The following is a 17334-nucleotide window of genomic DNA, read 5'->3' as shown; positions in this document are numbered from 1 at the left end:
TCTTTTGTTTCCTTGCCTGTAAAATGAGAACAGTAGTGTCCATGTTGTACACATTAGGTGAGATATTGTAGGAGATGTGCTTAGCATACTTCCTGGCATATAGGCCTTTAACAAAGGTTAGATATTATGATTCCTTGGCTTCTCACAAATGAAGAGTTAAGTGTGTGTATGTGTGTTTTTTAATGTATACCAATTAAGGAAAGCATACTAAACTGTGAAAAGAAAACAGTAAAATATTGGACAGCTTGAGTTGGAGACACTATGATATATCCAAGTGAAGATACTCAGCAGACAATAATGACAGGAAGGCCTGGAACTGTGAGAGAGACATAAGAGCTCAAAATAATCTACACAGTAGTGAGACAGAGGAAGCAATCAAGTAACCAAGACAAAAAAGGTAATTAAGAGGACCATGACTGGATATAAGTTTAAGAAAAACTTATTTTTGTTGAGCATATTGTCTTCACTCATCGTCTCAAGATAGGTAACCAAAATCTAAGTCTTAAGTGTTCTCCATAATATTCAAGTGTATTATTTAGAACACCGCCTCTGCTGAGAAGTGGGTTTGTGATTTTGGCCAATTATTTAATGAATCTTAGTTTCCTCATCTACAAAATAGAGTGTATATCACCTCCCATGCAAGTTTTGGAGAACACTGAAGATAATGCCTTAAGAGTACCAGCAGTCGGTGCTTGGTGCAGAGAAGGCGTTATAATTGATACAGACTGCCGGTAGTGAAGAGAGGTGGTAAATCAAAACAACATAAGGCAGAAGGTAGTATATGATAGTAGTACAGTTTTCCTACCAGGAAAGCTTAAAAGAATGTTAAAAGAATGGCACAAAAGAAAAAAGTGAAAATTGTATTTAGCTTGTGTCTTACAGTATGGATCTAAAAGAGGTAGCAAAAGAGATTGAAATGTCAAAGGCCTTGAAGTAAAACATTTCCTAAGCTAATAAAGATCTACTTTATTTGTAACTAAGTGAGGCACGCACGTGAAACTTCATCTTTTTGCCACCTTTTGATTTTCAATCCCTTTAGGAAAGTGCTTATCTTTTGCTGCTATTTCTCAACACTACATCTTCCACTCACAACTGGAGGTACAGATTTCTCACTCCCTGCACTGCCTATGCCCCCACCCGCTTATTTCTCCCTCTGGTCTAGTTAGACACAGTCTTGTAAATACCTGCTGGCATAAAACCAGGAGTACAAGGAAATATATATAATTGTAAGTGTGTATACTTTTATTCTACATTGTGCAATTTTAAAATAGAGAATTATCTGTGATAGTATATTGGTTAGAAGTGTGAGTGCCTAATACAGAGGCTGCTGAGAAAAAACAAAAGCAAAAATCTTATATGTAAGAAAATCTATCTTTAAAAGATCCTTCACAAATCCACCCTTCTATGAATGGTAGGTAGGATGGTAAAAAATCATTTCAGTGGGATTCCCAGCCACAAAAACATGGAATTTGGGTTTCATTGGTTCTATTTTTCAGAGACCCAGAAAGGATATCTGCGCATAGTGTACTTTCCTACCTTATAGGTGGAAAGGGCTCTCAGAAGTCACTGAACCGAAGCCTCACCCCCCAACATCACTGACCAGTTGTTCAGTGCCTCAGCTGCCTCGTTCATTCCTTATCATAGAAGGTTTAATCAGAGCTCACCACCCCTCACATGAAGGAACTCACTACCTCCCCAGGACAGACCATTCCAACACTGGGAAGCTCTAACTGTGAGAAACTCCTTGATGGTGTTCAATTGAAATCTGATGCCTTACAATTTCAAACAGCTGTTAATGTTTCTGTTCTCCAAGGCTACACAGAACAGTGCTAATCCCTGTACTATGTAACAGCCCTCTAACTTTTGAAGATAGTTATCATGCCCTCTTCCCAAGCCTCCTCTTTTCCATACTTGGCATCTCCTTCTTTCTTTAATCACTCTTCAAGGGGAATGGTACTCCACTATTCTGTTCTAATAGTTTTCTTTGCAAAAAATAAATAAATCACATGTCCAAATCTAAGTTACCAAGAGTATTGTAATTAAGTTGATATTCACAGTTTCTTTCATGATATTACATTTTAATTGTGTAAATATAAAATTTTAAATTGGGTGTTTTCTTCTCCTTATCCACCAGAAATGAAGAAAGTATGTTATGGTGCCACCAAGGGATAGTCCCATGTCTTAAGTGGGACAGATGACACCTTGCCAGATAACTATTCATTCTGATTAATAATATAAGCATGTAGTATGGATATTATCACATAAATTATGGCAATCACAACTTTGAATTGCTGTGATTCTTAAGCAGCCCAATTTATAGACACATATGACACAATCTCATCCACATCCATTCTCAGGAAAAAAAAATCATAGTACCCACTTTATTTGAATCCTTTGGCCTTCCCTTGTAAGATTTTGTCCTAGGTGAATTCAATATTTGGACAAATGACATCTTGTCTATCATTTGTAAGCCTCTTCTTTTCAAACTTCGAGTCAAATAAGAAAAGTACCCATGCTATTATATACTTAACTTGGAAACATGCCTTCTTTCAACTGGCTAATACTTAATTCTGGGAAAGTTAGTATGATACTATTCATATACCATTATTCTAAAAACTTATGGCAAAACTTTTGTAATGTGTAAGGGTAACATTTAAAGTATTTAGTGACTATAATGGCAAAAAGGAACATCAGAATAGATCATAGCATATGCCAGAAGAGAGATGTGCAGGCCCATTATTGTGCTACATATTTATTCTTTGGTTGATCTGGGAAGTCTAAGAAAGGGGTGCCAGAGGGGGTGGGGGTTGGACCTAGGAAAGCCAATCAAGTAAGAATGAATTTCAATATTTTAACAATCAGTAAAATTGTAAGGAATATAGCATTTGAATATTAGTTCTAGTAACGATAAATACTTTTCTGTTCATACTCTTAAAGGATACAAGGAGTTCTAGGATTTTTAAAATGCCGAACAAAAGCCTCCACATTCTAGGCTGAAATTAAGAATAAACTTTTAAAGTTATTTTTCATATATGTGAGTAGGAAGCACTGAAAATCATTTGATCTTGACTTGGTATGAAATCAAAGATGTCTTTAGTTTAAAACCTTCATGTGCTATATCAGCACATATACAATTACTACAGACTTTAATCAAGAGAGAAGCTGTCTGAAAAAAATTAACCTTGAAATAACCACTGGAAATATGATGAGATGAACAATTCATGAATATGACAATTATTCTCTATAGTGAGCTTGATTATGGAGAATGTAGTCTTGAACCATGACAAAGCTCTAGCAGATATATAAATAACATTATAACCTTCAGATATCTTATAATTCACTGTGCTACAAAAGACTTTCAGAAATGTTTGAGATAGCCCCAATTATGGATATCATTGTACAAACTCCTGGCTTTTCCCAGAATCATGTTTCCATCAAGTGTAACACATTTTGTGACATTTTTTCATACAAATTAGCCAATAAACTTCACTGAAATTTATTTTCTTCTGCATAATGGTACTTTTTTTTTTTATAAAGAACAGGTTGGGTTTCTTGTTTTGTTTTATAACCACTTCCTGATAATTACAGTGGATCCTATCCTGTTGGCTTATATAGCAGATGAATGACTAGTTCCAGAATATGAGTCTCACCACATGCCAGATTCAAATCACAAAATTACCATAAAATAACGGGACTTCTTACTCACATGTAGTCAAAATCCTTGAATACCCAAAACTCTCTATATATGCCCTTGAAACAAAGATATTTTGGATGTCTTGACATATTTTATTCTTTGGAGACCTGGAACAATTGAAATGTTTTTGTTTTTCCGTTTTCTTTGTTTTGTTTTGTTTTCATTTATAAATCTACCTTCACAGTGCTCCTTCTGCCAGTGAGAAATATGGTACTTACAGAAATTTATTTTTATAGAGCCTATAAATATTGAGTGAAAGCTGTTAAAACTGTGGGAGACAAACTTCAACTGCACCTTTCAAAGAGTGACTGAATCAGTTTGTAGGAGTGAAATAGCATGTATCAGATCTAAATTTGCTAAACAAAATTAGCTGCATGCCATTGTTTGTCTTATCTCTTTTTCTGGCTCATGGTGTGCTAATTCTGGCCACAAGCTATATAGTAAGCACAGAAATAACGAATGCCCCTTTCACCAACAGTCGCATAAAATGTTTTGTCTAGTTCAATTTATCTTAGAGCTTTTTATACTTTCAAATTTCATCCTGTACTTAAAAAAAAGGCGGGGGGGGGGGGAGTCCACTAAAGAATGATATGGGAACACCAATCACTTCAGTTTCCGTTAATTCTATGTACACTCTTAGAGGTTTTGATGTATCACCAGGGATAATGGGCTGCTAAATTTGAAGTTTAAGCAACTGGGAAATATTATTAACCGTTCAATTGATATTTTTACATAGTAAGAGTGTAACTTGAAACACAAATCCTGTTTTTGTTACTTAAGTGTGTTAATAGTCAAAATATTACCATATATACTGATTTTAAGTTAGATGCACTGTTTCATTCATAGTTAGTAATGATGGCTACTATAGTTAAAATGGCCACTTTTAACTTAGCCAGAGGGTAAAGGTCAAATAGAGATTGTTACCCATGCTAAATAACAAACAATGAAAAATTCAATGAGCTATAGATTTCAAGGGATAGGGCCTTAGTAATACAACTTTTACATAACTTCAAGATTCCTTTAGATCACACATTATAAGCTATATAACTGTCTAAGAGACAGCATTACATGACCCATATGATATCAAGAAAATATATCCCTGAATTTGGCATGGTCATATTTAGAGAAAAATATTCTAAAAATTGTCTCTATGTAGTACATATGTTCACCAAAAGACATACTGAAGTGCTTTAAAGTGTGAGCTTACTCCATAGTTTTTCTTTTCTTGAAGCAATGTGTTTTTCTACATGAATAGTGAACACCAATTACATGTAGTAGAAAAACATTAAAATTACACAATGACACTCAAAAGTTCTCCGTGAAAGAAGAATGATGTTATTTCTTAAAATAGGTAATTTTTAAACATAGGTGAGATTTACCTTAAAGTCCTTTTTTTTTTTTTTAAAGACTTCAGCTTCAAAGTCTCTGTCTTACATTGATGCATTCCAAGGCTCCATTCTTAACTCCTATTTCTATTTCTGAATTGTTTTTAAAGAAGTTCCCAAAATTGTGTAAGTGCAGGACCAAAATTTTGGATATACCTCTGCTTTAGACTTTTTTTCAAGATGACAAAGTGTACATGATTGTTTTAATATACCAAATAAAAAGAACTATGATGAATACAATGGAGGAGGAAAAATATAATATAACCTAAAGGAAGACTCCTTATATGATAGATTTATTGGACAGGTTTCTTCACATGGCTACAGAGAAAGCAAAAAGAGCTGCTGACCTGAAGACAGAAGGATCTGGTGTGCTAAGCATCCCTTTCTCACACAGTGGGGTAAGTACACTGGAAGAGTCATGCTTTTGAGAGGCATCCCTATCTTCTGTCACTTAAGCAGAAGAGCGAGCCAGCTGGTTATCAGGACAGGGCAGACAAGTAACTGTAAGGGGACTAAGGCACTAGTCAAGCTTTACCCTTACATACTACTTCTTTATGTCTCTACTTCCTCATCTACAAAGTAGGAAAAATAAACCCTGATTCAAACTCTCTTCTCATGAATTCTTAGAGGAAGAACAATCAAGAAAGTTGTAAAATAAGTCAGACACAAGTGCTAATGTCTTCATGTCCAATTCTCTCATTAATAGATTACTCTGAAGACTGTTAGATAATTTTAATAGTTATATTAACTCCTTCAAGCCATTATAAACTAAGGTACAATTAAGGCACTGCAGTGACCTAGAAAGGCTGACTTTCTTAGAACCTGGTAATTGAAGAAAAAATGTCTAGAAGAACATCTTTCATTCATAGAATCTGACTCTATAAATACTATCATTTCACCCATTTTCAGAACACAGAATGGATCATATATCTAAAAGAGCAGCTAAGAGAATCCTAGTCACCTCTCAGTTTAGTTGTGCTGAAGTGCTTTCTTTCTAGGACACTTTTTAAATGGTAGGCATATATCTAGCCTAAGATACTAAGACCGTCTCAGTTATAACAAAGTTGTATTATCACATATATCTAGGAGTAGAAAATATCACATCTGCTCTGGAACCCTTTTTTCATGAAATACTTATTAGCATCTCTCTGGAAGCAAACGCGTTGGTTTCATCTATCCCTCTTTAAAAGAACGGAGAAAAACATCACCTTGAACATCTTATAGGTCCTCCTGTTCCTAACATTATCCTGAAATACACTGATGAATCAGTACATGCTTATTGCTTAAAAACTTATTAAAATTTTAAATGGGAGATAAGAAATAGCAATGTAATGACACATAAAAAAAGAGTGGGCAACTAAAACAGTTAGTTACATTTAAGAATGGTATTCACATATATTTAACTCACCAAAAATAAAACCAACAGAAATACTTTGTACCATATTATGAACAGACTCTAGAAATGAGAATGGGGACAAATGATATATTCTTGGAAACAATCCATTGAAAGAAATATCCTAGGAAGCTCAAGAAAGCAACTAGAGAAATTCCCAGGGTAAACATGCCTAATATCTATTATTAAGAATTCTATAATTATGTTTTTAGAACAGCTTACTTTGTGCACTATATGGTTTAATTACAAATAACAGCCATCCATGAATGAGCTTAAAATTGTTTCAGCAAATATATGCTATTTTTTCCCTTAAAAATATTTTTAAAGAGCTTACTATATATGTGGCACTGCATTAGTCTCAGCAGGGGCTTAAAAACTCCTGCTCTTAAAATGTTAAAACTATTCTATGGATTAAGATTAAAGGCCAGATAAGAGGTATAGATAAAGATTATAGGCTAATCGGTGGGAAAAAAAAGTAATGAAGAGGTATGAGTTAATGTAAAATTGAAAAGATTCAATGGTTTGAACAAGCAGAGGCACCAAGTGAGCCATGAATTCCAGGGAAGGGGGTAAGCAAATGCGGAGACAACAAGCAAGGCATAGTTATGAAATACTGACTAGGTTAGTGTGGTTCTTAGAGTACATCTTAAGAAAACTCTTAAGAATGGATTTTTTAAAATCTGAACTATTTTAGTAGGATTTGAACTTTATAATGGGAACCCATTGAAGGTTTCAAAATGGAAAGTAAGAATAATAAAAGTATTATATTAGAATGAGCATCTGGCAATAAGAAGGAAGTCTTGGAGGCAGAGGGCATCTACAAGGGGACCAGTACAGTGGATCTTGCAATAGCCCTGCTCTGAGGTTTTTAAACACTAGATGAAGTTAATAAAAATCTTAGGGAGTAAACTTTGATAAGCTATGTAGTTGAATTCCCTTTTAAAAACACAAAAGCATGTTTAACTGCTTTAGCTCTAGACAAAATGAGAGGACGAAAGGAACTCCTGAAAATGAAGTGTGTGACTAAAAGAAATACTGTTCTGTTTTATTTTTATTTGGTTTTCATAGGTCCCTATAGAAAGAAACTCATAGTCTCATATTCTCTAAGCCTATAGGGAAGAATAGAAAATAATGACAAAGACAGATTTTAGTAAAAGGAGAGCTCACCCAAAGCAAAATAGTCACTACCATCCATGACCTGTTTCAGGCATTCCCCTGCTAGTGATGGCAATCCATTCTGAAATAGAGAATTGTATTTATTACTCAAGCTATAACCACACTAGATTTAGTCACAGAACCTGGACAGTGGGGAAAAAAAATTTTTTTGGCAGTCCTAACCAGCCTAGCCATGAGATATCCTTAGTAGACCATAGATGACCAGCAGATGCATCTATTTAAAGCAGGTTTACAATTCCCACTTGTATCCTTAAGGTTTAAAATCTGAATGTCCACCTATACCAGATGTATATGGGATAAGTCATCAGTAAAGGACAAAAGAGTAGTAAAAGTTTAGGTGAAACTGATTATTTGCAAGTCTGATCATTCTGGGAAACAAGCATAATGCTTATTGCACCATTCATTGTCTTTTCTTTAAACAACCTTAGACTATGTCTCAAATGAAATACGTATAAACATTCCTACAGCCTTGATACCTATTCCTTTAACTTCCTAGATTCAGAAACTAAGTCTTGCATATTCTTACTGGTGTTTAGTATGCTTCACTAACCCCTACAATATTGGAAATAACGTGATTAGCAGTAATGACCCCAAGCTATTTCTCATGGGAGAAGTTTAATGATGTTGCACAGGAAGTTTCATGGTGTGTCTATGTTAATGTTTTACAGGGGAGAAAGGGGGGGTCCATTTTCATCTCAAATTCCTAACAGGAAGTGACTCTTCCTGCCAAGACAAGTTTCTAACCTCCCTTCTGTCACTATAACCCATAAGAATGCTGATCAAATCCCAGAAAGCTCTGTTGCTGAACACAAGACGATCAGAAAGAGTTAAGGGTAAATCAACAACACTGTGAAGTAACAAGGCACACAAGGCAGCATCTTACAGAAGGCAACTAGAGGGAGGCAAATGTGCCACAGAAACACATTTATAAAGTCTTAGTGCTTAAAGCTTAGCTTATGTACTTATTCAAAGACTGTAACTGTGATCTTAGTAGAGATGTGAAGAAAGGTGGCCCAGCATAGGCAGTGGAAAAGATAAAGAACCTTGGGTCAAGGATGGGGCTGGGAGAATCTGAAGTATTCCCATGGATTTGCTGGCTAAGGGTCCCCACCAACTAACTGGTAATGAATAACTCATTGTTTATTTCTGGTAAGCCATTTTTATTTAAGCTTGTATATTACTTACAACAGAATAAAGATATAACCATTCCCTACTTATTGGTCATCTTCATAAAGTCCCAGGTACACAGATAGTAATATGGACTGCTCTTATCTGATGTTCAGGGTCAATATCATTCATATATATATATATATATATATATATATATATATATATATATATATATATCAAGCTATAAACGCAATCAATGATTACTTCTGGAATATAAATTAAGCATGATGATGATGATCCCACGGTCTTCCCCTTGAATAGTACTTCACAGTATGATAGGCCTATCGTTCCAATCCATTTGTTCTCTTTCCAACTTTGCAATTCACTTTTAAAGCAATACAGCCCTGTACTTGTTTCTTTTCTTTTTTTTAAGTGTCTGCAACTTTTTAAGTACTTCTGTGTGCATTAAGGAAAATGATATTGGTGTCACAAGCTGCCAACTAATTTATATCATCTCACTTCTCCATGCTTCCAGTTTCCTCACTTAAGAAATGATAGGATTGCACTAGATCAGTAGCTTCTAACTAGTGCTAGATTTCTGTGAAGGAAGCACAGGAGAGTGGAGGCAAGAGTGAAAGGAAAGTGGGGGAGCACAAAGCTGGCATCTAGCTGCAGCTTTAACAGAAGCAGCTCTCCTCTCGCCTTTTGAGATGCCAGGGTTACACACATGACTTCATTTGAGAAGAGATTCACAAACAAAATCAATTAAAAACCAAAGGATTCCTCTAAAAGATCTAAACATTGTTTTCCTGTTTAACTGAATCATTTTTAAAATTCAAGATGTTAGTCATTTAGAGATACAGAAAATTGAGACACAGAGCAGGAAGTCTAACTCGAGATCACATAGAAAATGACTGTATGCCCAGAATCCAATTCTTCTAACTTTTATTCTGGTGCGTTATTCTGTAGCATCACACAACAGCAGGGCTGCTGCACTGCTACCCACAGCTCAGGTGTGCACCATTCCCATTAAATTCTATGTGGCTGCTGCCCCCTGGATTTGTGCAAAGCAACGGGCCTGCAGAGCAATCACTTAAAATGAAAACTACTGTAAAACAATTACTATATGTTCAAAAAACACTTTATAATTAGGCCTCATATATTTCACCTGTGTCATAAAAGTGCAACCGTTCCCTTCCCCCTTGAAAAATTAATACAAATAGGAACCACTAAGTTTAAGTGTCAAATACGAAAACAAGAGATTGGCTTTAAAGCTTTGATTAAGGATTTAGAGAATAAATCAATTTATGTAATAAATATGTCAGAATTATCAACAATTCAGAAAGAGAGAAAAAGCCACACACAAATGAAATCTAAAAAGTCCACAGGGCAATTCAGAAAAGTAGTATTTTGGGAAAATGGCCTTCAAGTACAAACACTTTGGTTTAATAACCAAAAGGTGTTCTTCCATAGAGACAGTCTGCTGAAAGTTTAACATTATGGTTACTTATGAACATATGTGTACACACTTTTAAATTTATCAATTAACTTGTTACTGGAATGTATCTCGCTCAATATTACAGAAGACTTTAAAGCCATTTTTCAGAAAAATGCTAGACAATGGAGAAATAGAGTATATTACATGCATTTTCCCCTCAGGCACAGAAGCCAAGTCACAAAGACATGGAGTAAGTTGCTCAAGGTATTAACAGGAGACTAGAGGAATTTGTCCCCACAATGTAGAAATCCTGATTTAAAACACTTAGCTGTGTCCTATGTCACACTTAACCACAAAATAGGCAGTTGTGTCTCCTTCAAATTAGGTAGCACAGCTCCAGGTCCAAGAAATATTGATTTAGGACCTTTCAATTAAAAAATAATAATAAAGAAAATTAAGGAATTGTCAGTATAAACTGTAAACTTCAGTCAACAACTGTGTCAGAAAGCATGAAAAGTAAGGCTTTACTCTAACTGCCCAATATTTAAAATAATTCAGAAAATGAGTTTTAGATATAAGATGCAATTTTGTTCCATATGGTCAAATGTAACATAGTAGAACATTCCTAAAATGATATAACCTGAAGAAAAGTTTATAATATAATTAGATTCTGCCCTGAAAACACACTCAGATCATTGTAAAAGATAACAGTGGAATATGCTTGACAATTTCTGTAGAACAGCTGTAGGCTTGAACATGTATAAGCTAATTTTAATGTAAACATTAACATCTTTATAAAGCAGTATCTCTCAAAAGGGTGAAATCAAACAGTGCCAACATGGTTGCAGGTAACAACATCTTTTTTGATCATTTGCTTCATTTATGTTTTGAGCACTTGCAAATTACAAAAAGATATCCAACAGCAGCAGAACGCTGAAAAATAAAGCAAAAACTTGTTGCTATTTTTAATATGTTAAATTTTCTTAATAACTGGCCTGAAATAATCTAAACATAGCACCACTCTAAAGCACTGTAATGTTGAAGGCACTCTAATTCAATTTATTGTCTAAAATGTGCACCTTGCATAGTCATTAATCTAAGGTAGCTCTAATCACAAGGCTTCAGAGAATGTTTAGAGCATAATTCCTTGCATCCCCGGTAATTTTTTAAATGGGAGTAGTCTACCTCCCAGCCTTGGTCAAGAGGGGAACGAGGGAAAGAGATAGGGAAAAAGGGACTTCTCTGTGGAAAGATCTGGCCTTGGAGTCAGGGTTTCTGAGATGTGCTAGTGATCTTGGATCGATGCCTTTTTATTTTCTTTCAGGAATAAATCTGCGCAATGGAATGGCTTGCAATTGTCCGGCCAACCAGCCATATCAGATTTATCAGAAAGAAAGAATGAAAACTGGCTCAGAGGACTCCTGCAGTGGCTGAGTGGCAGATTGCTGGGAAAGGCACACACCAAAAAGAATACACTTAGTAGTGGAGGGGGGGGGAAAAATATATATATATATATATTCACATGTGTAAATTCAAATAATAAAATGTAAAGGAATAATCTATAGTAATGGAAAGGGTGAATGCCTAAGACAGATGATAAATAGTACTTCTATTTAAGAACTAAAAGCATGAAAGCTCATGAATGCTAAATATTTGAATCTACTTTAAGAAGGAAATATGATTTTTCCCTCAAGTGAATGCAAACTCTAAAAATCAGCCAATGCAAACTTACTGTGTTCAGGTTAGTGTAAAAAAAATACATAAATCTTCCATGAAGCGCATGCCCTGGTAAATATTCTAATGTAATTTCTTAATTAAGACACATTTCCAGTGACTAAATGAAAAAATATATAAAGGATTAAGTATTGATTTTCAAAAAACTTTGACTTTATATGCATGACTGATTAAAATAAAAGCAGTTTAGTTTAAGAGGGAAAAATCAGAAGATGAGGAATTTTGACACAACCAACCATTCAATTTTATCGTAACAGTCCATACCATAGTATTTTCAAGTTATTTACAGTTATAATGAGTATAAACTTGTTTAGAAGCATTCTGAAGAAAAAAAATGCCTTCCCCTAAAAAGATCCTTTTGACATATATAAGAATTTCAAAAAAAAAAAAAGGTGTATCCTGTCGGTGTGCTTACAGTAAACACATGTAGGAAAGATTTTTTTTTTTAATGTATTGAACATCTTTTTATCGTCTACCTAAGTTTTATTAACTTTTTCCTTCTCAGATGTACAAAACAAAACCCCAACCCTAAGTTTGAAGATACATCTTAATATGTAGGAAAAAACGTATGTTATTCTATAGCATGAAAAGCAGAATTAAGTTACTTGCAAATAAGAAATGGAAACTGAACTTATTCATCCCATATCTATTGAGGTATGTAAGAGCATCACTTCAATATTACATATTGTAATTAAATACAAAGGTGATACTATTTTTAAATCATGCCAGGAAAACGGAAATTTTGAAATTTTCCCTTTTGGTAGAAAAGGCTTTATAACAGTCATATAAAGGGCCTTTGGCTATATACTATATATATATAGTATTTCTGGATAAAATGAATTACTGGAAATGAGACAAAGTCCTGAAGACGTATTTAAAAATTGTTTTCTCTAAAGCTGATTTTTTTCCCAAGCAAGGGGAAAAAAACAACAACAGGTCCTTTCCCATTATAATCATTTTAATAAATATCTTAGATCTACACAACAGAATCCTCCCTCCACCCATATCTTTATTCTGTTCACATAGAGCAGTAAATAAGGTGCATTCCTTCTGCTTCTTAAGAAATTAGCATTTCAAAAATATGCCACTTTCCCCTGAACTCCAAGCGTGTCTAATAATGCGAGAAGCAGATTGTCTTCCCTCGTTTCCTTAATTTGTTTCATCTAAAAGCAATTCACTCAACATCTTGTCGCCCTCTGGCAGCTTAGTTTACTTATCCGCACTTAATTTCTCATTTGGACCAAAACAAACTCCTCCAAACTGCTGCTGACTGCTAACCGCGAGAGGGGAGACACGCAGTACGTATTTACTTGGGAACATGCAGCCCCACAGACGCAGACGCACACAGCCTCACTCACACTCCACACAGTCCCTGGGTTTGGTAAAAGCTCTCTATTAAAACCAGCTGAACTTTCCCTGCCAGGTGCGGCAGGGGTGGGGTGGGGGGGGGTGAGGATGCCGAATAGGGTGAAAAAAGAAGTCCCCGGGGGCATTTACAGTTCCCAGTGCATCACCTTAGCCTGCGTGTTGCAGTTGTACCAGGGATGCACCGAGAGCTTTTCTTTGTGCGGCCCTTTCATCTGGACCACTCCGTGTTTTGAGCAAGTGAGGCTCGCCTTTGTGCCCCTAGAATTTCAAGTGCAGAGTCACACACACACACACACAATGGCTCGCTAATCCTCGCGCTCTACATGGGCTCGCTGGTGGGTCTGACAATTCGCGGGGGGGAGCGAGAAGGGACCAGCGAGGGCGCGAGGCGGCGTCGCCTGAGACGAGGAAGGGGACAGCTGCAGAACTAATTTGGATCACATTCTTTGCAGAAATTCTGAAAAGGGCTTTTGGGCATAGCTCACCCCTGAGCCACACAGTCAATACCGAGTTGCTGCGGACTCGGAGCCGGGTCCCCCGGCGGCTGAGGCTGCACCAGGCAGCCCCCAGTGGGCTGCCTCCGAGAAATTCCTCTCGCCTAAGTCTGCATGTCGGTCGCACACGCTTTTGCATGGGTCAATGTGCATAATCAACGCATTGAGGGGAAAATATGAAGGGGCTCGGCGTGCGGAGGGAGGAGATAAAGGGGACGTCTCCAGGAGGCCGCCTGGAATCTGCAGTCGGGGCTGGCGCGGCGCCGGAGGTGGCTGGAGCGCGCGACCTGGGCCGCGTGAACAAGCCCGAGTACCGGGGGGCGCACTCGGCGGGCACCCACGGCGCACACTGGTGCCACTCGAAGGTCACTCTGGAAGGCTCGGGCCTGCGACTCGCTATTTACCAGGCTCGGAGGGGGCGGAGCGGGGAAGGCAGCGCGCGGCTCCGGGTGAGGTCAGGGGGACGCCCCCGGGGGCCCCACGCGGCCCGAGCACCGCTCCCGGGCGCCCCGGGGGGCTCCATCCTCCCCGGCTGCCTCCCGCGCTCCCGCCTCCAGCCCGGGGCGGCTCCGGGAATCTCCCGCCCTGCAAAAGGCCCCCTCGGGCGGCATCAGACCCGCGGCCCTCCGTCCCTGCCCGTCCCGCTCTCCTCCCCGGGAAACTCAAGTGTCAGAAACTTTGAGCAGCCTCGCCCCGCAGGTGCCGTCCTCGGCCCCGCCCGCGCCCCGGGGTCGGTAGCCTGGGCCGGTCCAGGTGCCCGGGCTCGCGCTTTCTCGCAGGCGGCGGCGGCGCCGCGGCTCCCGCCTCGGGGCGCACCGGTTCGCGCCCCGGGTCGGCTCGGCCGCCGCGCCGGGCAGTCAACGCAGAAGTTGGCGGGACTCGGGCCAGTAGCAAGTGGAACTACAGGGACAAGCCTCCCCGGGGCCACGCCGGCAACCGACGGCAGGGCCCGGCTCCCGCTCCGGGCGTCGAACCTTCCCTGCCCCCCGTTTCCTCCAAGGAGAGCCCGCGGGCCAGCGAGCTCCGACAAGTCAGCGGGCGCGGCTGGGGGCGCCCCGGCGGGGAGGGCCCCGCGGCGCACAGGTGCACCCCGGCGGCTCGGGGAGGCCGCGCTCACGGCCCCCGCCAAGCCCCCGCGCCCCTGCCCGGCGCTCGCTCCCGGGGCGCCCGGACGGCGGGAGGACGGACCGTCCGACACCCGCACGGCAGGCAGGACCCGCAGAGATCCCGCTTTTAGGCTCCCCGAAAACGCGGGAGAAAGAAAAAAGAAAGAAAGAAGGGGGTCGGGGAGAAAGGAAGGGGGGAAAGGGAGGGGGACAGGGTCGCAGAGTGACATTTCACGGCAAACAAAACACAGGTTCACAAGAAAGGCTGAGTTTGGGGACGGCCAGACGGAGGGAGGACGGGGAGCCCGAGGGAGGACGGGGAGCCCGAGGGAGGACGGGGAGCCCGAGGGAGGGGCGGGGGCCCGGGGGGCGCCGCCAGCGGCAGCGGCAGCGGCCGGACACCCACCTGGCTGGGAGGCGCCGGGCTGCGCGGTCCCCGCCGCCAGCAGAAGGCTCACCCAGACCCACGGTCCTGCCGCCGGCTTCATTTTCTGGAAGTCTCAGGTCCCGAGCTGACAATCACATGTCCAAATGGCATCTCCCCTGTCGGGCACGCGGAGGAGGGCCCCGAGTCCGGCGCGCCCGGGGCGCGGTGCACCGGCTCCCAGCTGAGCCGCCGAGGGCGAGTGCGAGTGCGAGTCCGCGGGGCCGGGGGCCGGGGATGCCGGGGTCCGGGTCCGGGTCCGGGGTCCGGGGGGCCGGGGCCGGGGAGGGGCGTGCGCGCCGGGGCGCGGGGGCTAGTGCGCCCGAGGGTGCGCGCGTGGCGCTCGGGGCCGGACCGGGCAGCGAGTCCCCGTGCGAGCCTGCGCTTCCTCGCTGCTCCTCACTTTCCCTCACTGGTTGGTCAACAATAAAAAGGAAGGGGGGGGGGGAGGCTTTCCAAAAAAAGTTGATTGCAAAGAGGCGGGAGGTTTCCGGCCTCCCCCGCGGCGCGCTCGGCTGGGCTCCCTTCCCCTGCCAGTTCCCTCGCGCCCCCGGTCCAGCCCGGGAGGGGATGGAGGACGGGGGGGGGGGGGGCGCCTCGCTTCTCCCCCGAGCCCGTCCTTCCTCCCGTCAGCTTTCCTCACACTTGTCCGGCGGCTGCGGTAATTAAAGCTCCGAGCGTCATTTCCAACGCTCCGCGGTCTCCAGCTGCAGCCCCACAGAGAAATTAATAAGACTCCGGGAGGGGGGGAAAAAAAAAGAAAAAAAAAAGAAAAGGTGGGGGGGGCGCATAAAACAACCCTCCACGCAACCGGGCTGGCTCCGCTCAGCCGCGAGCCCCGCCCCCGCTCTGACCCGGCCGGCCCCGCCCTCTTCCCCGCCCCCCACCCCCCAGACGGGATCTTATTGGCTCGGACTCTCCCCAAAATCCTCAGTCTCAGGAGTTGGGAAAACACCTGTCTGGGAGCGGGCGCGTGCTGCGGGGGGCGGGGCAGCTGGACTTAAAGGGCTCGCCCGACCCAGCCGACCCACGCCGAGGCCCCGGGCGCGGGCTTGCGAGCCCGGAGGCCACCGCAGCGTTGCTTACCGGTTTTTGTTTTTTTTTTTCTTAAACCAGAAAGTCACCATTTTCTCTACTGCCCCACACACAGTGCTCATCCACAGACTGGAGCTGCAAATAGAAGAAAAGAAAACGTTGCTTCGGGCACAAAGCCTTCACCCTTCTCTAACCTCTAATGCTGCACACCCAGAAAGTAGTGTCATAAGGTGGTTCGGGCGGGACCAGGGAGGCTCTGCCGGTCAGGTGGTCCTGGGAACACAATCACCCGTTTTTCCAACTATGCCATCCCTCCCCCAATCCCCACCCTCCCAAACTGACGGCATTTATATAGCTGTAGCCTTTGCTTTTCAGACCTGATAAGTCTTTTTTCACCTTTTCCTTGGACTCGGGACAACTTGGTATGGGGTTCATTCTCATTAAAACAGATTCTCGTCCAAAGGTATAAATGTGGTTCTAAAGGGCTAGAAACTCTCTCACTCCGCAGCTGTTACTGTGAAAGAACTTAAGGCCACACCAGGACAGAGCCAACACAAATGATTGTTAGGCTTATGCTACAGTGGACCCAACTTTAGGTACCTTCTGCAAGTCCACACTCCCCAGTCCCCATATCGCTAACTATAGGAGTTTCTGTGCCTTTCTTGATTAAAAATATCCTGGATTTGGGTCATATCAGTGTACATATCCCTTGCCTTTTACAGCTCTGAAACTGTACCCTGGGCAGAGGCCAGAACCTCCTGGGGGTAGTAGGTTATTGGTTTGCTATTTGCACAGGCATTCTATGTATGGATTACTTTACTTTTTATATTTCTCCAGAAACAGAAAGTATCAAGGGAGCTTAAAAATCAAGCCACCTCACTCATCATTTGAGACCTTCCCATTCCTCCCCCACATCTTTTATCTATAGCCTTGTCCCTAAAGAATTTTCATGGAGCTGAGAACAGAGAGAAACAGCA

At 41.5% G+C, this 17334-nt stretch overlaps 1 protein-coding gene across 4 annotated transcripts in view; it reads right to left on the bottom strand.

Moving 5' to 3' along the window:
• Positions 1 to 15731, bottom strand: part of ERBB4 (erb-b2 receptor tyrosine kinase 4) — a 1095199-nt gene extending 1079468 nt beyond the window's left edge. For all 4 annotated transcript variants that reach the window (XM_072742096.1, XM_072742098.1, XM_026002035.2 and 1 more), the window contains exon 1: positions 15305 to 15731. In XM_072742096.1, the coding sequence (XP_072598197.1) occupies positions 15305 to 15386 (82 nt within the window). In that variant the 5' untranslated portion in view covers positions 15387 to 15731. The remainder of the gene's footprint in view (positions 1 to 15304) is intronic.
• Positions 15732 to 17334: the final 1603 nt, after the last annotated feature.

This window comes from Vulpes vulpes, chromosome 16, assembly GCF_048418805.1.
Source record: "Vulpes vulpes isolate BD-2025 chromosome 16, VulVul3, whole genome shotgun sequence".
Lineage (NCBI taxonomy): Eukaryota > Metazoa > Chordata > Mammalia > Carnivora > Canidae > Vulpes > Vulpes vulpes.
This window is presented reverse-complemented; position numbering and strand designations above follow the sequence as displayed.